At 34.5% G+C, this 24,190-nt stretch overlaps 3 protein-coding genes and 1 pseudogene across 4 annotated transcripts; 2 read left to right on the forward strand and 2 right to left on the reverse strand.

Annotated features, from left to right (window-relative positions):
• Nucleotides 1-983: 983 nt before the first annotated feature.
• LOC123201092 (beta-galactosidase 15-like) lies at nucleotides 984-5,179 on the forward strand. Its single transcript, XM_044616550.1, is given in 15 exon segments — nucleotides 984-1,180; nucleotides 1,262-1,470; nucleotides 1,565-1,634; nucleotides 1,720-1,812; nucleotides 1,899-2,042; nucleotides 2,152-2,240; nucleotides 2,338-2,348; nucleotides 2,351-2,442; nucleotides 2,646-2,733; nucleotides 2,822-2,940; nucleotides 3,024-3,379; nucleotides 3,458-3,561; nucleotides 3,896-4,005; nucleotides 4,085-4,533; nucleotides 4,608-5,179. Coding segments are annotated over 15 exon segments (2,496 nt in total). The 5' UTR covers nucleotides 984-1,003; the 3' UTR covers nucleotides 4,993-5,179.
• Nucleotides 5,180-6,883: 1,704 nt separating this feature from the next.
• Nucleotides 6,884-7,613, reverse strand: LOC123201094 (ethylene-responsive transcription factor ERF017-like). Its single transcript, XM_044616551.1, has one exon. The coding sequence runs from the start codon at nucleotides 7,573-7,575 to the stop codon at nucleotides 6,988-6,990; it is 588 nt and encodes a 195-aa protein (XP_044472486.1). The 5' UTR covers nucleotides 7,576-7,613; the 3' UTR covers nucleotides 6,884-6,987.
• Nucleotides 7,614-8,596: 983 nt separating this feature from the next.
• On the forward strand, nucleotides 8,597-10,627 carry LOC123201093 (annotated as a pseudogene).
• A 445-nt stretch (nucleotides 10,628-11,072) lies between these two features.
• Nucleotides 11,073-20,659, reverse strand: LOC123201091 (auxin response factor 19-like). Of its 2 annotated transcripts, XM_044616548.1 has the most exons (13): nucleotides 20,014-20,659; nucleotides 18,986-19,098; nucleotides 18,800-18,895; nucleotides 18,331-18,387; nucleotides 18,074-18,229; nucleotides 17,888-17,972; nucleotides 17,057-17,147; nucleotides 16,805-16,969; nucleotides 16,524-16,719; nucleotides 15,886-16,024; nucleotides 12,357-14,263; nucleotides 11,684-11,874; nucleotides 11,073-11,598 (listed from the first exon to the last, which is right to left on the reverse strand). In XM_044616548.1, the coding sequence occupies exons 1-13, from the start codon at nucleotides 20,066-20,068 to the stop codon at nucleotides 11,406-11,408; spliced, it is 3,444 nt and encodes a 1,147-aa protein (XP_044472483.1). In that variant the 5' UTR covers nucleotides 20,069-20,659; the 3' UTR covers nucleotides 11,073-11,405. The 2 variants fall into 2 exon arrangements, with proteins under 2 accessions (XP_044472483.1, XP_044472484.1); XM_044616549.1 differs by lacking the exons at nucleotides 18,800-18,895; nucleotides 18,986-19,098; nucleotides 20,014-20,659 and having other exon boundaries at nucleotides 18,327-18,345.
• Between the last annotated feature and the right edge of the window lie 3,531 nt (nucleotides 20,660-24,190).

Genomic DNA, 24,190 nt, shown 5'->3' on the forward strand with positions numbered 1-24,190 from the left:
AAATAGTGCTAAAAATTTCAATTTCCCGGACAAAGATGAGGTGTCTTCATCCAAAGACAAAGACAATTGTCGCGTCGTTGTCTGGTTTTTTATGCCAAAAAAGTGAGGGAGAGAGAAGACAATCGATGACGATGCCAAAAAAAGAAGGAAAGAAAAACCTAAGAAAAAAATATAATATTTCAAAGTTTAATCACAAAGGAAATTGTTAATTTTTTAAAACTAAAGAAAATTTTATAATTTTTTATTATTTTAAATATATTATTAATTAAATGATGATTTTACCTTTTAAACTTAACTGATTCTGTTATTTTCAATAGTTTATAGGTGGATGTTTGAATTTTCAATAATTAATGGATATAAATTTATAAATGTATTAAACTTTGGGTGGGAATAAGTTCTTTGGCCTTTCCTAATTATATGAATGAATGTAAAAGTTCCATGCATAATTTCCATTTTCAACATTTCAATATATATATATATATATATTGAAAATTTCAGCATTTTATTGTACATATATCTCCGTTTTCAAAATTATTTTGCAATAATCTTCTATAACAAGATAAAGATGGGTAGCTTGGTCCACTGAATTTCAAATTAATAGAAGTCTCCTGACACGTGGATTAATTGAAGGATAATCTTAGAAGTCTTCTGATAATGTTGGATCTCTAAGAGAGAAATCTAATTTATATTTCCTTTTATTGCATTAACGTTATTAGTTTGTTACCTTTTGAACTTCTAAGATATGTATTACTCTCAATCTTAAACACAAATTATTAGCCATTTATGTAATTATAAGCATATTGAATTCGTAGATTATGAATTATTTATAATTTTATAATATGGTTTGTTATTAATTTAAATACGCTGTTGCATATTTTTAGAAGTTAATTGAAACTTTACAACGAAACATTAGGTACTCTCAAAATTCTACTTCTTATCTGACTAATGTTTCAAACATATGTATAAATACATTGCTAAATCAATAGCTTCAAATCGTTTTCCAATGGCGTCTTACAGATCAGTTTGTTATGCCCATCTTCTTTGTTTGCTTTTTCAAGCTGTTTTCATCAGCCTTTCATGTGCTTACAATGTTTCCCATGATGGAAGAGCCATCATCATTGATGGGCAGCATAGGGTTTTGCTTTCTGGGTCCATTCATTACCCCAGAAGCACACCAGAAGTAGCATCTGTTCCTCTTCTTTTTCATGTTTACTTTCACTGTATAACCGTTAACATAGTTTTTGTTAATATTGATTTACAGATGTGGCCTGATCTTATAAGGAAAGCAAAGGAAGGCGGCTTGGATGCAATAGAGACTTATGTTTTCTGGAATGCCCATGAGCCAGCACGTCGCCAGTATGATTTCTCTGGTCATCTTGATCTTATAAGGTTCATTAAAACCATTCAAGACGAAGGCTTGTATGCTGTTCTTCGAATTGGACCCTATGTTTGTGCTGAATGGAACTACGGGTAAATAAATTTCTATCAACTTAAAATTCCATCTTCATCTTCACATAAATATCTTCCATTAATAACAATATAATCTTAACTTTCCATTCATCAGAGGGTTTCCTGTTTGGCTACATAACATGCCCGGTGTACAAGAGTTTCGAACTGTAAACGAAGTATTTATGGTACGTGGAAAAATATTAACTCTTTTTATAATATTTTTATTTCTGGTTTTAGATTTCTGACTTTTTTTTTTAAATAATTTTTTAGAATGAAATGCAAAATTTTACAACTTTGATAGTAGATATGGTTAAACAAGAAAAACTCTTTGCATCTCAAGGTGGCCCTATTATTATCGCTCAGGTATATATACAACCACGGTTAAATTTTACTGTAACTGTTACAGTCAAAATATTTATTTAATCTGTTAAAATTTTCTGGGTTGACAGATTGAGAATGAATATGGGAACATGATATCAAATTATGGAGAAGCTGGGAAAGTTTATCTCGACTGGTGTGCTAAAATGGCTGAATCTCTTGATGTTGGAGTTCCATGGATCATGTGCCAAGAGAATGATGCACCCCAGCCAATGGTATATAAATATATATAATTAAAATTCGTTTTCTGTTTTGGGTTTAGAATATTTTCTTCTCTTTTGTTTTGGTTAATTAATTAATTGTTTTATTTTGATTTATTATTAGATCAACACATGCAATGGTTGGTATTGCGATTCATTCACACCAAATGATCCCAATAGCCCCAAAATGTGGACTGAAAATTGGACAGGCTGGTGGGTTTTTCTTTATTTTGCCTTTGTTTATTATTAAATTGTTGTTATCAAATTGTTACCCTAATAGAAAAGTTTATGTTTTTATTTTTTAACTAAGGTTTAAGAGTTGGGAGGCAAAGACCCACACAGGACTGCCGAGGACCTTGCCTTTTCTGTGGCAAGATTTTTCCAAACTGGAGGCACGTTTCAAAACTATTACATGGTAAGTTCTTACCAAATAAATTGGATTTAAAACTTAACATACAACTTTAAAAAACTATAAAATAATGTATATCCATTTTTATTTTGAGTACAAAAAGATAAATCTGATTAGATAATTTTAAATTTAAAATAAAATGACATCTAATCAATCATATTGCAAAAAAGAAATTGATTGCTAAAACTCAGCTGGGTTTCTTTTTTCAGTACCATGGTGGGACTAACTTTGGTAGAACATCGGGTGGCCCTTATCTCACTACAAGCTATGACTATGATGCACCTCTTGATGAATTTGGTGAGTTCATAATTCTAGAATTTGTATTTCTGCATCTGCGTATGTAAATAATCAATATTTACTAATTATATTTATAAAAAAATCCTAGGAAATCTCAATCAGCCAAAGTGGGGACATTTGAAGGAACTTCACACGGTCTTGAAGGCAATGGAGAAGACCCTTACCCATGGCAATGTTTCCACCACTGATTTTGGAAATTCTGTCACAGTAAGATCTATTTATTTTTAACTCTTATTTCCCATATGAAAAGTGCTTAGGAGCTTATTGAATTATGCAAATTTGATGTGAAGGCCACTGTTTATGCAACTGAGGAAGGATCAAGTTGCTTTTTTGGAAACGCAAATACTACTGGTGATGCTACAATCACTTTCCAGGGAAGTGATTATGTTGTTCCAGCATGGTCTGTTAGCATTCTTCCTGACTGTAAAACCGAAGCTTACAATACTGCTAAGGTGAACACTCAAACATCAGTGATCGTTAAGAAGCCAAACCAGGCTGAAAATGAACCATCTTCTCTCAAATGGGTTTGGAGGCCTGAGGCCATTGATGAACCTGTAGTTCAAGGAAAAGGAAGCTTTTCCGCTAGTTTCCTTATTGACCAAAAAGTAATAAATGATGCTAGTGACTACCTCTGGTATATGACAAGGTAATTGTTCTCTTTTTATGATCTCGCATATCAGGATTTACTTCATTTGCTCTAATTCAGTTTTTGGCAATGAAACAGTGTGGACCTCAAGCCAGATGACATAATTTGGAGTGATAATATGACTCTTCGAGTTAATACCAGTGGCATAGTACTTCATGCATTTGTCAATGGAGAACATATTGGTAAATCCTAAACCCTAAACTTTAAATCTTTCGAATCTCATATTTGAAGTTGCAATGGGATTGATTCATTGAAAAAAATCAATTCAATACATTTCTTATATACTCATAGGTGTTATGTTGAACTTGATTTGATCTCGAATCAATCTATATCGATTGACTGGCTCTATTATTTTGTTACATTCAAATACTATTTTTTTTTTGTTTTGGATCTTCCAAATCATTCCTTTAGGAGATTGTTTTTACAGATCTTTCGATAAAAAAATTCATTTTATTTTAATGCTTGTGATCTTTTTTATAATATTTTTGTAATAATCATTTTCCCTTATTCTTTCAGGTTCTCAATGGACCAAATATGGGGTTTTCAAAGATGTTTTCCAGCAACAAGTCAAGTTAAATCCTGGAAAGAATCAAATATCATTGCTTAGTGTAACTGTTGGATTGCAGGTATTTTCTAATTCTAACCAATTCATTACATTGTCTCTCATTGTAATGAATTTTACATAATTCTTGTTTCATGTGACAGAATTATGGTCCAGTGTTTGACATGGTACAAACTGGAATCACTGGTCCGGTTGAACTGATAGGACAGAAGGGCGACGAGACTGTTATAAAGGATTTGTCTTGTCACAAATGGACATACGAAGTTGGCTTGACCAGCTTGGAAGACAATAAGTTTTACAGTAAAGCAAGCACTAATGAGACCTGTGGTTGGTCGGCAGAAAATGTCCCCTCAAACAGTAAAATGACATGGTACAAGACTACTTTCAAAGCCCCTCTTGGCAACGATCCTGTTGTATTGGATTTACAAGGAATGGGCAAAGGTTTCGCCTGGGTTAATGGCTACAACCTCGGCCGTTACTGGCCTAGCTACTTGGCTGAAGCCGACGGCTGTAGCTCTGATCCTTGTGACTATCGCGGCCAATATGACAACAACAAGTGTGTCACCAACTGTGGCCAGCCTTCTCAAAGATGGTGAGACTGAAATCTGTACTCGTTGTTCGTGCACATAGAACTATTGAACTAACGATTTCTCTCTTTTGTTTTAGGTACCATGTGCCTCGGTCTTTTCTGCAAGATGGTGAAAATACCTTGGTGTTGTTCGAGGAATTCGGCGGCAATCCATGGCAGGTAAATTTCCAAACGCTGGTGGTGGGATCAGTATGTGGTAACGCGTACGAGAAGAAGACATTGGAGTTGTCATGTAATGGACGGCCAATCTCTGCAATTAAGTTTGCCAGTTTTGGTGATCCACAAGGAACATGCGGATCTTTCCAAGCGGGGACTTGTCAAACTGAGCAAGACATATTGCCGGTGCTTCAACAGGAGTGTGTCGGAAAGGAGACATGTTCCATTGACATTTCTGAAGATAAGCTTGGCACAACTAACTGCGGAAGTGTTGTCAAAAGACTTGCTGTGGAAGCTGTGTGTTAGTAGGAATATTATATAATTTAGACAAAGCTATTTTTCATGTTTTCCTTTAGTTTTTACTTACCGTAGGGCGAAATGTGTTTGTCCTAAATTTTGTTTTGCAACCCTTCTGGGTGATTAGTTTTTAGTTTATCGTGAAACTTTTATTTCCTGAATTCATAATTTTAACTTGATAGATTCATTTCCAATATCTTAAGATACACTTCATCTATCCATTGATCAAATCATAGATTAAAGTTTCATCGTCCAAAAAGAAGGCACATCTTTAAGATTATTTTTTTATTTAATCTTCTGTTGTTAAGTTTTACTTTTTTCTCTTCTCTGATGATCGGAATACAAGTTTCATCGTCCAAAAAGAAGCCATATTTTTCTTCGTCAATGTTCTCTTGGAATATGGGCAATAGCCCAAATTCTTTTTCCGTCGGTCATCTCTCTGACTTTTGAAACCAAACACGTCTCTCTAACCAGATTTGAGATTATAAATTATTTTCACTGTAAACTTAGGAATCATTCAATCATCAAAGAAAGTCGAAGAGGTTTAGGGCTTTACAAGAGAGGGAAGTCAATAGGACGAGAACAATAACAAGTGGAAGAGGTAAAATGTCCTGTAAGCATTACTATAGGGTTGGGTGACGAGCAATCTGTAATTCCCTCAGTTTTGGGGAGTGTTTTTTGATTGTGTCTGCATTGTTTGATTATTTCAGTTTAATGTCCATCCAATGTTGCGAAGCTTTATCAAATCTTGGTCATCAACCAGAAGCAAATCCACCCAATGACCAAATTACGATGATGCATTTTTTCCTCTTAACTTTTCGGGCGGTTTGGTTTCTGGTTAATAAAAATTATTTTAATAATTTATTTTTTATTATTTATATTATTTTATTTAGTTTGGTAATAATGATAATTTTTTATTATTAATAATTATGTGATAAATAATGTAGATGATAATCTATTAAAAATTATCAAGATAATCTAAGTATTATTATAATTTTATTCTTATTAATTAATTTTTTACAACTAAAATACCTTTACTTTTAATCAATATAAGAAATAATATGAAATAGATTTTTAAATAATTATACTTAATGATATTTAAGTAAAATTATATGTTAGTATTATGATATTACCTTCAATTAAACACAATTATTATATATATCTATTAAATTTTATTAAATATAATAATTTTTTATATTCAGTAATTTTCTAAATAATCTATTTGTAATATTTCAATTTAGTTAATAAAATATTATCTAAATCAACTGCCTCTTTCAAGGTTTTGTCCGCCCCCTACTCTTGCTTTACGGCTTAGATTGAAGTTAACTAAAAAAAATTATAAGTTTTTAAAATTAAAATTAAAAAATTATATTTTTTAATATTATTAGTTAAATGATAATTATACCTTTAATAATAATAAATTTCGTTAATTTTAATAGTTGATGGATAAATATTTAAATTTTTAAAACTTAACAAATGATAGTTTGACAATAAACTAAATCTAAGGTGACAATAAGTCTTTTGACTGATATGTAATTAACAAGATCGGATCAATTTAAACTTGGTTGCAATGGAATTTAGAAAATCATTTAATATTTAGTTTAAAGTTAAAAAAAAATTATATAGAAAAAATATAATTTGATTTGATTTTAATTTCCAAAATAAAACTAATATCAACATAATCAAACTATTATTTTATTTTAATGCGGATGCAGCCAGTGAAGGAGCATCGAAAAGGGCTTTACCCAACGTGCGAAATAATACATACCCAAAATTAAGACCACGTGTTAAATGGGCCGAAATCCTACATTGACTTAATGGATTAAAAAAAAATGCCTCCATTCAATTCACCACGTGCAAAAAGAAGTAAATGAACGAAAGAATGAAGGCAGGCAGGCCGTGAAAAAATGGTCTATCCGATCGATAAGCGAAATTTTACATGGGCGGTCAGAAACTCCGGAATCTAAAATTTTCCATTACTCTGACTTGACTAATATCCTAGAACTAGAAATTCCATAGAAACGAATGATCCACTAGAGGCCCATCAACATCAACATTAATTTGGTTTCCATTATCAACGGTGTGAGGTGGCGCGGCTAAAATATCACTGGACAGATCGTCAAACTGGGAAAAACCCCCAAAATCCGGCACGTAATTACTGGAACCGGTGGTATTTAAGAAATCCAAGAATGCGCCGTCAAAGGCACCGTCACTGTCTAAGTCTGAAATAGACGGAGATGAATATTCCGTTTGTAAATCGGAAACAGACGGAGTTCTCGAAGTGGAGGGCTCGGAATTTGCGAACTTGACCGCAGCAGCTTGAATTTGGGGAGGAGAAAGCGAGCGGCCGCCTTCTATGTCGGGAAGATTGTCGGGGAAATTAAACTTGGCAGAGGCGCCACGTAAGCAAAAAAGTGCGGCGTCGAAAGCACGAGCGGCTTTTTCAGGTGTGTCGTAGGATCCCAACCAGATTCTTTGGCGGCTGTTTGGTAGTCTGATTTCGGACACCCATTTGCCCCACTTTCGCTTGCGGACACCCTTGTAAAGAGGGTCACTTGTCTCCGTTGGATTCTTGCTTGTGGGTTTCATCATTGTTGGAAATGTGTGTCCTGTGGTTGTTCAGTTAGACCGAGCTGGATATATATACACAGTGGTGGGAGTTGGGTTGGCAGTTGGGAGGAAGGTGAGCGAGTCTCAGACCAGTCAACAGTCAAGACCAAAATACCGAGTTGATTTGAAGCCGAAAAGGGACAAGGGTGAACACGTGGCAAATAAGACAGTAGTGTTTCTGGATTACGCGGGGAGGCTTTCAGCCACGTTTGTCTTTTATTTCTCGTGATCAAACATCGGGTGGCGCCTAGGGGTAGCGTAGATGTAGTTTAAATGGTAACGGGTGCTGGTGAACCGGACCGTGCTAAAGTCTGCTATAGTGAAAGCATTGTGGTTCGGACTGCCCTTGAGACAAAGACCGTAGAGGATTATTTCGGTCAAAAAGTTTAAAGATTATGGTAATAATTTTTTTTAATTATTTATAATTTGTTAATAATAATATTAATGATGATATGATAAATAATAATCTAATTATCATTTTTATCTTAAATATTAAAAAATTATAAAAATAATCTTAATTTTATTATAATTATATAATAATTTATTATTTTTTAAGATAAAAATAAATTTATTTTTAATTAATATAATAAATAATATAAAAATATTTAAAAATAATTATATCTAATATTATTTAAGTAAAATAATTTATAAGTATTTTTTATTATCTTTAATCAAACACAATAATTATTTATATTTATTAAATTTTATTAAATATAATAATTATTTATTAAATATATCTAATATAAAATATAAAATCTTCAAAAAAAAAAAATTATGTTCAAGAATTATTGACGCCATAACAAAATGAAATGTTTAAATTTTTGGGACAATGGTTGTAAATGTGTAAACATTGGGCCCGAGGTTTACTTGACGTGGTAGGTTCGTCCCCGGAGACGCAGTACAGCTTGGATAGGATACCCCTTTTTAAAAAAATAAAAAAACATTGGGCCGGCCCGTTTTAGGGAAACTCCAGAAGCATCTGATCATTTTTAAAAGAAACAGTCTACCAAATGAAGCTAGGGTTTTATCTTCTCCACTCTTGCTTCTTCTTCGACCTGATCAAAGCAGACGCACTCTCCTTGTTTGTTTTTGAAAAATGTCGACCTCTCAGCTAACAGCGTCATCAGTTGCGGTTCCGGCAAGGGGTCTAGCATCACTTGAAGGTTTAAGGCCTTCCTCCGTCAGGTTCTCTTCTGTTCGGACCAGTTTTAGTCAACGCTCCCTTCGCTCTTTCGTCATTAAAGCGGCCACTGCGGTTGCTCCTAAGGTGTTTATACTGCTCGAGTGTATTAGAATTTTTGTTATGAAGCCTATATTGGTATGGATTGTAGGATAGGAGTTAGTGCATATTGGGAGTGTTTTTCACGCAAGTGCTTTGGAGTAAACTGGATTTCAATTGCGTTTTTCTTAAAAAATCTTTCCAAAATTTTATCTTTTATCCAGAAATGTGTTATCTCTTTCATGAAATTTACTTATCAAAGCAAGAATGTGTTTCTGACCGTGCCAAATGCACTACTGAATTGAATTGAGCATATATGAGCCTGCCATATGATTTTTGAACCCCCAATTCTTTTTCAATTTAATTATGAATGGTGAATTATATGACTTGGCATGATTTGTTGATACTTTGTGAAGGATGATTGTTTTGTAATGGATCTTGTTCGAGTTGATTAGTTTCATATTCAATTGTTTTGTTTTTTGTGGCCCTGCAGTACACTTCACTTAAACCTTTGGTGATCGACTGTTGATTAAAATAAAGACAGTAGAGGAGAAAACCGATGGTGGTATTTTACTACCAACAACAGCTCAGTCAAAGCCCCAATCAGGGGAGGTGGTGGCTGTTGGTGAGGGGAAGTCAATCGGTAAAACCAAAGTGGACATTAGCGTGAAGGTGATTTTGATGTTTCGGTGGTTTCATTTTGAGTTTCTATGTTCCTATTCTATAAGCTTTTTCACTCACTCATTACTTCTTTTGTACAGACTGGGAGCCAGGTTGTCTACTCCAAGTATGCAGGAACAGAGGTGGAGTTCAGTGGTTCAAACCATCTGATTCTGAAGGAGGATGACATTGTTGGCATTCTTGAGACAGATGATATCAAGGATCTTAAGCCTTTGAATGATAGAGTATTCATAAAGGTTTGTTCTTTTTCAATGTCAATTAGTTGTGCAGGGTAATTTAATCAATCAGACTCTCATATCTCAGCTTGTTTGGTTATTTAACATCTGGATGCAGGTTGCTGATGCTGAGGAGAAAACTGCCGGTGGTCTGTTGCTGACCGAGGCAACCAAGGAGAAACCCTCAATTGGCGCGGTAATAATTGGCATCTTTTTCTCATTTGGTGATTGTTTGATGTTCCTGAAAACTTTTACAATAAAATTATGTGTACACACTTTTGAGTACACAACTAAGTACACATTTGATGTAAATGTATCATCATTAGGTGATTTTGAATTAAAGATAAAATAACACCTAATCAAATGATATTACATTAGTTATGTATTCAATTGTGTATCCAAAAGTGTGCACATGTAGCATTGCACAAACTTTTATTAAGTATGATGCAAAATTGACATGAATCTTTCATGCTTGGATGGATTAGATAATTGCTGTTGGACCAGGTCCTCTAGACGAGGAAGGTAACAGAAAAGCACTACCCATAGCACCAGGGGACACAGTGTTGTACTCCAAGTATGCGGGGAACGACTTCAAGGGCAACGATGGTACCAACTACATTGCTCTAAGAGCATCTGATGTGATGGCTGTGCTCTCTTAGTTGTTTGTCTATGCAATTTTATATTTTTTACTGAATTTTTATGGATGAGTTGTGTCAAGGCATACGGATTTTGGATGTAATCTGGCTTCCAATATATTGAGTTGCAGCTCTTTCTTTAATTGCTAGGACTTCATGTAGCCATTTGGGTTATGATTTTATGTAGCCATTTGAGGTTGAACTCAGATTGACACACTGAGCGAAAACAATTAGATTGAATTGATATGTAGTGAGTAAAATGATATTATTTTGATCGATTAAAATTGAATATTTTTAAGTTTATTAGTTTAACAAGTCTTACATCTTTCTTGAATTTAAGCTCGAGTTTGATAATATTGAACTTTTAGGTTTAAACTTGTTTGAGTTAAATTTGTTTTAGATTCGTTTAAACCAAACAAGTTTTTGAGTTTAAATCAATTTGATTTGGATCTAATCTGAACTCTACAAGGGGAAGCTTTCTTTCCTCATAGTAGGTGATGAATTAAAGAAAGAGCCAACCGGCAAGCATACGGTTAATTGATAAAGGGGTGGTTTTAGTGTTACAATCGAATTTGGTAATAAAACTATATACAAGTTTGGACCTCTGTCCTGATATTGATACTGCTCCATGGTACAACAGAAAGGCGATGCTTTTCTAAATTATGTTATAGGTGTGAATGAATCAATTTCCCATTTTTCAAGCAATAATGTTTTACAGCAATAAAAATATATAGGGAAAGATTGCAATATATATAAGCAGCTGTCAGTACAAATTCCTGTTCATTGTTGCTCTAACTCACAGCATTTACAAGTAGTATAATGTGGATGTCAGATAAGCTTTCAGTGAGGGTAAGATTTGATTATACAGCCATATTATATGCTCTGTGCTCCTGAATGTGGCTATCTTTTGTCAAAAGCCACAGCAGATGCAAGCATCAAGAGGGTTGATCTTTCTGTCAACCAGCAACTACTGTACTACAGCTTTTAGAAGAGCCAGCTGAGGGTTCCAAACTATTATACTGCTCTTCACTACTACAAGTCATGCACAGTTGATATTCTCAGTTATAGAAAGTCCCTATTATTAAATGAGGCAGCGGAGTGATCATCATAGTGACCTCTCCATGCATTCCCACTGTCTGTCACGCTACAAGCTTGATTTGGAACTGGCACATTACCCAGATCGCCATCTAAGCTCATTTGCTGTACTTCAGTTGATGAAAGTATTTTTATGTTCTGAACGCAGCTTACGAATTCACTGCAAGCAGTCGCAACTGATTAGTTGAGAACAAACATATCTGACAAAAACTCTTATGAGATAACAGAGTGATAATTTGACTTACTCCCATGGATCATCACCAACAAGTAAGATGTCATTTTCATGATCCACATATACTAGCTTCCAATCTGAACTTTGAGGATCTTCCAGCTGCCCTTCAATTCCAAACATGCGTGCCAAATCATGCCTCAGCTCATCATAACCTTTGTAACGCGTAACATCCATAGATCTTCCTACAGAGCCGCGCTTTTGGACCTTCAAGAGTGAAAATCGGAATAAATATTTAAAATGTTGAGGATAACCAAAAGAAAAAAAGGCCAGGACCATTTATGCCCTAATTGCACCATCTTCACTTGATAAGAACACCACAATAGCTTGTCAGATATTTAGACATATTGCAAGTTCACTAAAACCTAGAGACATCAACTAGAAAGAGTTGTTTGAACCATTTATTAACCCAGGATTACTGTTTGTATTTTATACCCCAGGATACAGCAAGGTCAGAAAGGGTATAAACATTGAGCAATAAAGAACCAATAGTAAGAAATTCTGGGATTGGCATGCAATGAAAGCTAGCTGGGCTACATATCCTGGTTTCACTTGTTCAGAATTAATTGTACAGATATCAACATTGGAATTTAATATGAAATATCCAAACTTCAAATTTGACACACTAAACTAGCCCTGATTAAATTACAAGCAGCACCATCCTGAAGAGAATAAATTGGATAACTGACCTTTGTATATGTCCGCATACGTTGAGCCTGGTTGGCCCAAAGTCCACCACTCAACACCCCAGCTTCATTGATGGCAACATCATTGGAACAACCAGGCTTGAAAGGTATGTTTGGCACTCCAAATGACTGCGAGCTTAATGCAGCAGTGGACAACTCTGTCTCAATATCTCTTGGAGTACCACCATAGTTAGAGAGCAAGTTTTGGAGATCCTTTTGAGAGTCATATCCCCTTGACAATAATGTATCAGGTGCCATTCCATCGAGATTAGCAGTAAAAGGAAGATTGTTCCGGGGGTTTGACTGGGCATCACCATCCAGACAGTAGGTTGGGAGAGAGAAATTCTGCTGGATGCTGCCAGGATCCAGGCAATATGATGTTCCAGAAGAGGAAGCTTCCAATTGATCAGTCAAATTCCGTTTGTACTTCAGATGTTCTGGTCCTTTTGAGTTGGGTAACTCATGTTTGATCCTGATATCAGACTTGCTGTGAAGCTCCTGCACCAAATTACTTGCAGGCTCAATCACTGAATCCCCCATCAGTATGGTTGGACCTTGCTGGTTTCTATTGAGGAAGTTTGATGGAGAAACCTGACAATTATTGGTAGAAGGTGAGGTTGAACAAGATGGAGCATCTCCATCTGTAAGGCTAGAATGTGCTCTGATTCCTGTAAGTGATTTATGCTGGTTTGAAGGCTGGTTCATAGGTAACTGTTGAGGTTGCACAAGTACTGATGTTGAGAAGTTGTTGCTACTTAGCTGCTGCTGATTCTGAGACACAGTATTCTGCAGTAATTGCTGGTTTTGTTGATGGGCCAGCTGTTTCTGTAGCAGCTGAGGCTGCAAAAGTGAGTTTGTTGGAGAGAGAAACTGCTGCTGTTGCTGAAATTTCTGTTGCAACTGGAACTGAAATTGTTGTTCTGACATGCCCTGCTGTGTTAACTGTTGAACTTGTGGCTGTTCCTGTGCCCTCTGTGCAACGTTTTGTTGCAAGAACTGAAGAGAAGATTGCGGCAATTGTGTTTGTGGCTGATGCCTCTGTAAGAGATTAGATTGTTGTTCTATTGGTGACTGGAACTTGGATTCTTGTGGTAAGGATGTCAATTGGTATGAATTCTTATTAGTAGAGAGAATATTTTGGGCGGACTGGGTACTGCTTGTCAGTAATTGTTGCTGCTGAAGCTGAGAGTAAACAGCAGGTTGCTGCACATTTTGATTTGGGTTAGCAGCAGGTAAACCATTACTTACAGTCGGAAAGAATATTTGTTGTTGTGGTGGTGGAGGTGGTGGTGGTGGTAGTGGTGGTGGTTGCTGGTGCTGCTGTTCATGCTGTTGCTGTTGTCGTTGTGGTAGCAATGGTTGTAAATGTGACTGTGACTGAGGTGGGGGAGGGGATGGTTGTGGTTGTTGTGATGGTGGTGTAGGTTGGTGCTGGTGTTGCGGCAGTGGCTGAAGAAGTTGCTGATGTGGCAGCTGTCGCTGCTGTTGAAGTTGAGCATGTTGTTGTTGCTGTTGGTTTACAGAAGTCTGCAACAACTGCTGCTGTTGCTGTTGCTGTTGCTGCTGCTGCTGCTGGGGCCATGCAATAGGGGGCTGGCCCAACTGATTGACTTGGTTTTGCAGATTTGCTTTGTTAAACTGGAGATTTGGTGCCGACAATGCAGAAGCTTGAAAATTCAATAACTTTGATGGATCATCAGAGCCAAGGTTATTATGCAGGGCAGCGGAAGACACCATGGAAGGGAAGAAACCTGATTGAGTAGTGGGAAACTGATTAGTCTGTTGCATACTCATCCACTGGACTAAACTCAGACCAGGGAAGACCGAGGTTGGCATATCCTTCATACCAAAGTCATCTCCAAGCCAGGGCATGGCCCGCTTGAAAGCATTCTCTATGTCAGACTCATCATCTGCAAATAAATTTCTAGAAATCACTAACAAGAAAAAATGTGGCAAGGATGTAATTTAAGCAGACTTTCTCTAACAAAGCTAATTAGCAAACAGAGATTTAAACTCTAAGCAATTCATAGAAAAAATTATTTAGATAGTGAGGTACACAGGAAAAGACGATGGAGCAACCTCCAGCTGTTGGAGCATTGAGGCTTAGTTGAGTTGAGTTGAATAAATGAGAATATGTTAGAGCCCATGGATATGTGTCCCATAGGACGAAGAAGAGTAAGCACGGCAACAAGCTGCTGGGCACAAATGAGAGGAGTCAGCAAGACAAGGAGCTGCCAGACACAAATGGCAAATCTGATGAGGGTGACAAGTGGCAGATCCACAGCAAAAGAAGAGGAGACAAACAAGCAGCCAAAAGAAGATATGCAGGAAAGAAGGCTAGACCACCAGGATATTCAAGGGGTAGCCGTGGCAAGCTGTAATTGGGAAGACAATTTGCAGAAGTATGAAAAGGCTGGAGAGGGGAATTAAGGGTTTATGCGGCATTTGTAAGAAAATAGGGAGAGTAGGGAGAGCACCACCCTCTCAAATGCTGGGCATTTTGGCAGGGGAAGTTGTGCTGTTTTATCGAAATAGTGGGGATTTTGCTGTTATCTTTTGGGACTCTGTTAGAACTTATATATGTCTCTTGTAGGAAGAATAACCAAAGGAAGAAAATGATCCCCAAGACACATGGCAGCAAGGGAAAGGAGCAGATGGCAAACTCTTAGTTGCATGGACCACCAGAATGAGGGAGAGCACGTGGCAAACCAGGAGAGAGCTTGGCTATTAGGGGACATAAAAGCAGTGGAGAGGAGGGAGAAAAGCAGGAAGAAAACTTTTCAAAAGATATTGGGAGGGATTGAAGGAGAAAACAGGCCTCTCAAATTGCCTAGCAACTATTTAGTTTTATGTTAAGAAATTTATGTATTCAGGAACATTAGAGATCTAAGAAGTTGAGTTTGAATCTGTAATGAACAGTCAATGTAAATTTGCCCACTATTCCAGTAATCAAATACAAATGTATATTTCTAGAAGCTGTTTTATTTTTACGGTTTTATTGCTGTGAGTTGTATTGTGTTGCTGCTTGTGTTTGTTGAGAAGACAAAACAGAGGAGTAACTGGGACTTAGAAGGGATTGAGGAGTGCTGCTGGAAGAACTGCCCAGATACCTAACCGACTCCATTGTATTCACGTGTTATCATCAATGGAATTGGAGTTTTGATTCAACTTGTTCTGTATTCATGTTTATATTCTGTCAGTCCATTTGTGAGTGTGGTGTTTTGGTTGTGCATTAGAAAAGTGTAGGTCAATGGAGACAGGAAGGAGTAAGAACCAGGCAGAGTGAAGTGCAGGAGGCAAACAACCCAGGTAAGTAACAGAACAAAATTCACAATTACTTTCAACTTCAAATGATGTATCTGTGATAGAGAACCAATCCACCTTGTCAGACTCACTTGAGTTACATAGCTAAGCCCACAAACAAGGAGTCCATTATAGCCCTTAGTGCCCCAATCTACAAAACTAGCTTCCAGAAAGAAGTAGCTATCCTTTGTACTTAAGTAGAGTAGAACATATGGTGATCTTTATTTACCTGGCATCCCTGGCTGTCTAGGAAACTTGGGTCTTAAAAAAGGCGGAGGGCAAATGTAGAAAGGAGTTATGACAGGTTCAATATCCCAAATTGAAACTCGGCTTGGACGTTCACCAGCTGTAGATTCATCCCATCCAACCTATGAAAAGGAATAATGTTGGTATGATAAGTTGCTGTAGAAAGTAAATGATTCAAGTAGAAACCATATTTTGAATCAAACGCATCGAGAACTATATGAACACTAGAGAATGATATGCACAGAGTTCCCAGAAAGACTGCATCATAGATATACATTATTGAAACATATACCAATTGACATTTCACTGATCAAACACTAATATTATGAGAGGAAAAAATCAAACCAACAGACACAAAAAAAAAATAAATACAATCAATGCAGATTTGTGTCGCCAAGTCATGATGTGAGAAATGCATCCTGCAAATTTAACATCAAGTGCTCCCCATGCTCACTACACATAATGCAACTACAAAAAGGCTCTTAAAGAATGCCTAAACAGAAACACTCTAAAAGACCTAGAGATTCTATTCAAATCCAGCTTTTTACAAATAGCAATAAATATTACTTCAGATTTACAAGAAATAAAACCATCTGCATAAAATCATAATTTGCTAAAAACCTGAAGATTGCGCCACTGTGAACCTTTCCATCGCACAGGATCTAAATCACTGATACCAGTGATGGTGCCCATATATCTGCGCACTCCTGACTCCTCAGTTTCAAACATCATTCTAAATCGCATACCAAGTGAAACTTGGGTATAAATTGCCTTGTTAAACTTGGCTAAGGGAATCACAAACTCAGAAGGGCTTGCCCTGCCAAAATCATTCAGAATTGCTTAGACTTTCATCATTTAAAAATTATTAAATCACAACTTCAGCTAAAATGTCACAGCAGTACCTTGGATTGTAAAATATAGTAAACGGGCTGTTATTTGAAGCAGCATGAGCAGCAGCAGCAAGAATTCCAATATGCATGCTATCACTTGATATGACTGACGAGGAAAGAGCAGGCTGCTGTCTATTAGCATGTCTAATTCCTAAGAGAAGCTGTGACTTTTCATCTCTACATGTAACAAAATAGTTTCAGCTCAGAAGCAGGGGAAACAATAATACAGTTAAGAATTTTTTCTGCCAATATTCAATCCCATACCTTATAAAAAGAACAGAATCACCAGCAAACAGTCTTTTAGTGCTAACAAAAACACTCCAACCTGTAGTTAGAAGATGCCTCTTTGGCTGGCCTGCAGACAAGGCACAATGGACATTTATTATATAGTCACCCTTTTCCAACTTACAAAAACATCTCGCTTAACATGTTAGATTACGTCATATGACATTTGAGAATCTCCATAAGGTTTCAATATTAAAGAAGGTGAAATATGGTTCCTTTCAATTGATGAACATATACAGACGGCATCTCTTGAAATTTAGCACTGAAGTTCTTGGAACACGATAAGCTTAAGCGGGAATCAAAATAGAAAATGATATGCGTCTGTGGCAGAATTCAAAGAAAGTTCAATCCATCCCCAAGAATTTCAAATATATCTGAATTCTTATACAGTACTTCAACATATAATGGACCTAAAAGGAATTATAGTTCATATTCCAACTTGTTGAAGCATAATCCAAATTCAACCTCATCATATTCTGATTTGATATTTCTACACCCAACATGATAACCAGCATCACTTAGCCAGAAATACAAACCTAAATTTGATCCTTACATGTGTAGATTACAAAATAAAAGACCCTTACATCTGATATGAAAGCATACAAGTTAGTTAAAAAACTCTCAGCAAGATTTTTCCTTTAGGTACAAGATTGCCCAAGAAATTCTAGTAGCACATTTGTTTTAAACACACAATGAGAATGGAAAACTAAAATTGATATCTAACACACTTAAATTTTATGTACAGCAAGCAGACATAGACCCAATATTACTGGAGTGAAAGATTTTAAGAAGAATACTCTGGAGGGATACCTCGATAAATATGTCTAAATGTCCATGTAGTTTCATGTAAATCTCTAGCTACTATCTCCTGGGCAGGTGGTTGCATTGAAAAATCCTATCAAGTAAATAGACTCTGAGTAATGGAAAAGTAGACACAGAACCATATGGAAAGCTCATCTTTATAATAAAACTAATATCACAAAATATTTTACACACTAGAGGTGGGAAGATCTTCTCCGCTGCTCGGCGAGGTACAGAAAATCCACCATGAGTACTGGTGTCACTTGCTGTAAGAGTTTTGCAGAAAAACTCAGTTGGTTGCCTGTTTTGCTTGAGGCCCATATCAGATGCCAATAATGCTTCCTTTTCATACTGTAGAACAGATATTCCAATAAACTTATGTGCTTGTCCTTTCTTCAACCAAAAGAAAAACTTGCTAGATCATTTAATATTATTGTTAATGGCTGACCTACTTTGTTTACAGGTTGAAGTGTCATCTGAGCATAGACCTCGTCAGTTTCTGGATCAGCCTGATTCAAAATGAGAATAATTGAATAAATGTACTGCTTCAAAAAAGCAGAAAAGTAAAAAATTTACATTTTTTTTTTCCATTTCCACTTCCTGACCAATAAGAACATATGTTGTTGCACCTATGACCCACCATTTCAGTACCAGCCGGTATGCACAACAGAAATACATAAAGCAAGATATAGAGGCGCAAGAGTGAATATGCACACACCAACTATACTAAATGACTAAATTACTAAGCATTATTCCCAAGACAACACATTGATTCAACAAGGGCAAGCAAATTCAAGAGCTGGGCATATACAAAACATACTGACACAAATTCAATTATTCTTCATTTAAATTACAGCATTTTCCTTTAGGGTCAAAAATAAACCACTAAACAGTAGAGTGGAACATAAGAAGCTCTTATACATGCAAAGTGATGTTATGAAGCAAGCAAATCAACTTGGAAGGCAGATTAGGGTAGCTGGGTATGAAATCAGTCTCCTTTTGCATCGATGCAGCAACCTGAGATTCAGCATTAATCGACAGAAAATTTCATCAGAAACCAGAATGCTGATACAGTTGTTCTCTAGATTCAATGAGACAGGCACATACTTGCTCACTGTGGCCTTGAGGGAAGTAAACTACAAGACTTCCAACTGGAGGCAAAGAAACCAGTGGCCCGGCACAAGCATGCCATAGTTCGGAATTAATACTCTTCCTCTCCCCTGTTCACAAAAAATGTATATGAAGTCACAAGTCAAGCCAATTCAGACAGCTGAATAAGGTTCCGGGACTAACACTATGGTCCCAAAATATAGCAAACATGAATTTTATCCAGCACAAATAATTATTAACCAAATTGTTGTTATTAATTACAGGCTAAATATGAGATGATTGCTGCTGATTTAAAGGTTTTCCCTTTGAATTCCATTTGCAAGGATATTGTATATATACTTGTATTATGCAAAAGTACAAAACAGACGTTAGTTATCTGACTTACACCAGGATAACGGTTGGAGAACTGTCCACACGACACTGAAACTTCAACAAAAAGACTTGTTGACCAGAAGACTAAGGAAAAAAGTTTAAATGTATGAAAAATTAAGATTATGAAGTTCCATATAAATCGACTGCAAAGAATATGTAAATTCGGCGGAATTTGGAGTGTAAATTCCATCATATTTCTGACGAAAACTATATAGAATAATTAAGACAATCAATGAAACCAAGTCATCAATTAAGAAAATTCTAAATTTAGTTTGGACTTATTTGCTTTAAGAAAAATAGAGATCAGTCCAGATAGAAACTTTCTTCAAAAAATCTATCCTATTAGATATGGACATGGACAATACGTAATCAGAAACCTTACATTTAGACAAGAACAAGGGGAAGAAAGTAACCTCTAACCCAGAAACGGAAGAAAAAAAAGTTAAAATAAAAACAATCCAACACTCTGAAAAGTTTGCTTAATCCAATTTCTTCAAGCATTAGAAAGCAAGAAGTATTAAATCATCAAGCAAAGGTAAATCTTGAAAAATGAAACTAGCCAAGGAACATGCAGAAAGACAATCAAATGAATGGAAATATACATACGAACACCGAGTTTGAAGGTGTTTAACTGAATAAAAATCTTAACACACCTTCGGCAGAATTTGGTAGGAATCCATTTGCTTGAGCCTTCATGTTTACTTTCATGGACAGGAAATGATAAAAGCCCTAGCAAAGCAAGCAAATTGAATCACCCACTTTTGTTCCAGAAAAGATTCGCCCTTTTTTTTTTACCATAATAATAACAAACTCATCTCCAACTCCAAAATATATTCCAACATTTGCTAAGTCCGTAAACAAAACCACCACATTCAAATTCAACCCAACAAACCAAACAAGGCAAACTTAGAACTTGTTTTCCAGGCTTTTATTTCCCTTCTTTGACCCGAAAAGAATTCCACATCTTGAAGTAGAAACAACTCCACAAAAAAAAAAAAAAAGCACAAATTTATGAAAGCTGAAACAAGCTTGCTCCTTTAGACAACAAGAAATGGGTATGGAATCATGTTTAAGCCAAAAGGAAAAAAAAAAAAAACAGAAAATGGCTAGTGTTTATTTTGTTGAAAGTGTATGTTTAATCAACGCAGGGATCAAGAAAGAACTGACTTGTCGCCGGGAAATCAGAGGAACAAAGCAAAAGCCAAAAAGACAGCTTTTTTATGTGAAGCAGCCAGCCGACATATAGTAGAGACTCTGGCGAATGGCAATCAGGGCAGGGACAGGGCTGGTTAAAAATGAATAAAAAAGACAAGCAAAAAACGAAAAGTTATTACTGTGTTTCTTCGTTAAATTACAACGAAAGACAGTAATAATAATTAAAAAAGACTTAAGTAAGTTCATAGTGGTGTGCTGTCTGAGCAGACAACATTATTCTGACATTAAATGCACCAGAAATTCACCTCAGATTCTTACCAAATTCACATTCGAGTTTGAGTGTGTGGAGAAGGATGAAGATGGGGATGGCGAATCGTATATTTACTTATTCTAGTAAATTTTAGAGTCTAAGACTGGGAGTTTTCCACCTCAAATAAGGAAACTATTTTGTGACTGCTGACGTTGAGTGCGTTTTCTTTGATGTTCGACAGTGGGCCTAAATTCCATTTCCTTGGAGCAAAATTACATTTTTCATTTGAGTGAATTACCCATTCCCACCCAAGGTTTGCTAAAAATCCTTATCCACCCCTTGATGATATAAACTATATTTTTCCATTTCATCAATAAAATTTGTCTAATAAAAAGGCAAAGTAGTTGATTTGTGTTGCTCAAAAATTATAAAATCTGACAATCTTATCAATGGGAGGCACGAAACTGAAAATTAGGATTTGAAGAAGATTTGCAAGTCAAAATAAAGAATGAAAAACTTAAATAGAGAAGCTTGAAAAATGAAAAACAAAACGTGTTTAACAATATTACATGAGACACAAACGAAGACTTCAACAATAAAAAGAAGATTTGAAGATGGTTTTGAGCACAATTTAGAGTTTGGGAATACAGTCTAATAATATGCATATGGATTGAACATAGGAAGAAAAATGAGCTTAAGGTTTGAAAATGGGTATGGAAAAGGGACTAGGGTTTGAAAATAGTTTTGAAAGGATTTAGGCTTGGGAAATGGGTTTGAAAAAAATATCAAAGTATGAAAATGATTGGTTTTCTTATAAAGAATAATACTATGTGTATTTACTTTGAATACATAAATTGATACACATTTATATGTATCATTATGTGATTAAGTATTTTTTTATCTTTAATTTAAAATCATCTAATTGTATAATAACATTCATACATATATATTCATTTATGTATTCAAAATGGGTACGTATAGTTTTATTGTTTTAAGAGACATTCACCCATAACTATTATGAATGATAGATAGAAGGGTTTAGTCAATACCCATGATATATATTGACCAAATACAAGAATAAGACACTATGTTGGACATGTTTATGCCAATTTAAGGGAAAAAATTTTACTACAAAGTGACCCTTTTTTCACCTATAAGTGCATATGTTTACACGTATACCAAAATGAATATATATTGATTACATGTTCACTAGAATAATGCTAAAAGATTCAATATAGATGATAATGAAGGTGTTTATAGAACAAATTCTCTAATAAATGATGGTGTATGTGATTCTTCAACTAAAGATTATCGGAGTGTTATGTGTGTCAATACTTAGTTTGATAATAACCTAATGTAGCGTTTTTCTAAGAGCTATTTAAGTTCAAACGAATTCAATTCAATTCGAATTTAACCCTATTTAAACCCAATCAATTGGTTTAAATAGGAGTTGTAGCTCTTTTGGTTCGAACAAACTAGTGCCGCGAATTTTCAATAGTAACAGTTTTATAACTCCTTTACATCAGTGCGCAAAGATTCGAACCATTATACACATCATGTATGCCTTGAATATGTTTGCTACGCATTGCCGCACTTGGTTGATAAATTTGTTGCCTGAATTCACGTAATAGTATAATAAGATCTGAAATTAAAATTTTGCAACTTAAGCGGCCGGTAATTAAATTATGTAAGCTCGAATAATCAAATTAAAAATAAGTAAATCAATTTTAACAAATACCTAAACACTTGTGTCTGTTTAATAACATGTTTGGTTGTTTTCGAAATATGGTGCCCGGCACACAAGCCTCGGCCTATGGATAACTTTATTTTGAAAATATATGTTTATAATTTAAAAATAAAAATATTATTACACGTACTTATTTTATATATATAAATATATATATATATATTAAATATATATCCATTAATATAAATTTTATTGTTTTAAAAATAAGATTTATATGTCTGGTCTTTTTGTACTTTCCTGTTTACTTATTTTCTTATCTCACCCTTAATTGTAACTTAAACCATGTAATAATTAGAATAGGTATTATACGCATTATGATAAAATTTAGAATATTTAGTAAGCAAAGAAGAAGAGACTTGAAGACTGAAGAAAGGAGAAGCGGACATTCTTCTTAACTTAACTTAACTTAACTTAAGAAGACACATGATGAGAGTAGGACCTCTAAGTTGACCTTACCAGTCGCTTCAGCTCGATTGAATTGATTGTGGTTAGGTGATGTACGAACATGCTTACTCAATAGATTGCATGCTAAGTTTATTTATATAAGTAAATAAATTGCATGAAATGTTAAAAATGTGAGACCATAAAATCAAATTAAAATTAAATCCTAAAATTAAATATTAAGAGTATTATAATGTTGGATGACCCCTTAAAAAGTTTGTGACAAAATTCACTTGTTAAGGCTCTATTAGTGTCAAATCTAGTATAACACATAGGTGTATATCAATTACATTTTACTAAATTGCCCATAAGAGGATTCTTTAGTTAGGAAATAGTTTGGTGAAATTTTTTTTAAGGTTTTTACTATTTATATCATGGTAGTCGAATTAGGTATTGTATCATATCGTACGATATAATTTTTAAAAATTAAAATAATAACAAAAATCTAATTAACATAAAATTATTTTGAAAAATATTATAAATATCCTTAAAATTTAAGATTTTTTATATACGTTTTTATTATAATATATTTTTTTAAAAAATTCAATCTACATTAATAATATATATCATATTATATAATATAGTTATTATATTATATTAATTAAATATAATTTATTATATATATTATTTTTTATTTATATTATATCTAATAATAATATTCTGAAGTCAGTTGACTGAATAAAATGTTTAATATTAATAACCACTGGCCGCGAAAATAGGGGATCTTCACATGTGATGTCTAGTTACTTTACAATTAATCTGGGTTTTTTTTTTTAATTAATTAATTTATATTAACAGATATTCATCTTTTAATGGACCCCATAACAACTCAGGAAAAGCCACAAGAATATATTTTTATTTGGGATTTTTTAAAGAGATTTAATTATTTTTTTAGTTGGAATAAAGGGAATACACTTTTAGTATTTTTTCCCTATTAAATGAATTTAATTAATCAAATCACTTTTAAAATAAAATTATATAAATAATTTTAATTATAATTATTTCATATCTTTAATAAAAAAATATAAAAAATTAGATTGTTTTATAAAAATATATAAAAATTTAGTTTTTTAATATAAAATTTTAAAATTTAATCTCTTCAATAAAAAAATTAATTTTGCATAAAAAATATAATGGTTAGATATCTTTAGCTATTGTATTTCTTTTCTTTTTTAATTATAAAGTTAATTATAATTAATAAAATTATATATTTTTATTTTAAGTATATAAATAGCGT

This window comes from Mangifera indica, chromosome 17 (genome assembly GCF_011075055.1).
Source record: "Mangifera indica cultivar Alphonso chromosome 17, CATAS_Mindica_2.1, whole genome shotgun sequence".
In the NCBI taxonomy this organism is placed as follows: Eukaryota; Viridiplantae; Streptophyta; class Magnoliopsida; order Sapindales; family Anacardiaceae; genus Mangifera; species Mangifera indica.

Bases quoted from the DNA above. Each gene is read 5' to 3' on its own strand.
- LOC123201094 (XM_044616551.1), bottom strand. From the start codon at position 7,575: ATGATGAAACCCACAAGCAAGAATCCAACGGAGACAAGTGACCCTCTT.
- LOC123201091 (XM_044616548.1), bottom strand. From the start codon at position 20,068: ATGAAAGTAAACATGAAGGCTCAAGCAAATGGATTCCTACCAAATTCT. The intron at 16,720-16,804 runs GTACTGCTGTGA...TGATTTTGGCAG, and splicing joins ACTATATTTTACAATCCAAG to GGCAAGCCCTTCTGAGTTTG. The intron at 11,875-12,356 runs GTCAGTTATCCA...TCACTCTTGAAG, and splicing joins GTATGCGGACATATACAAAG to GTCCAAAAGCGCGGCTCTGT.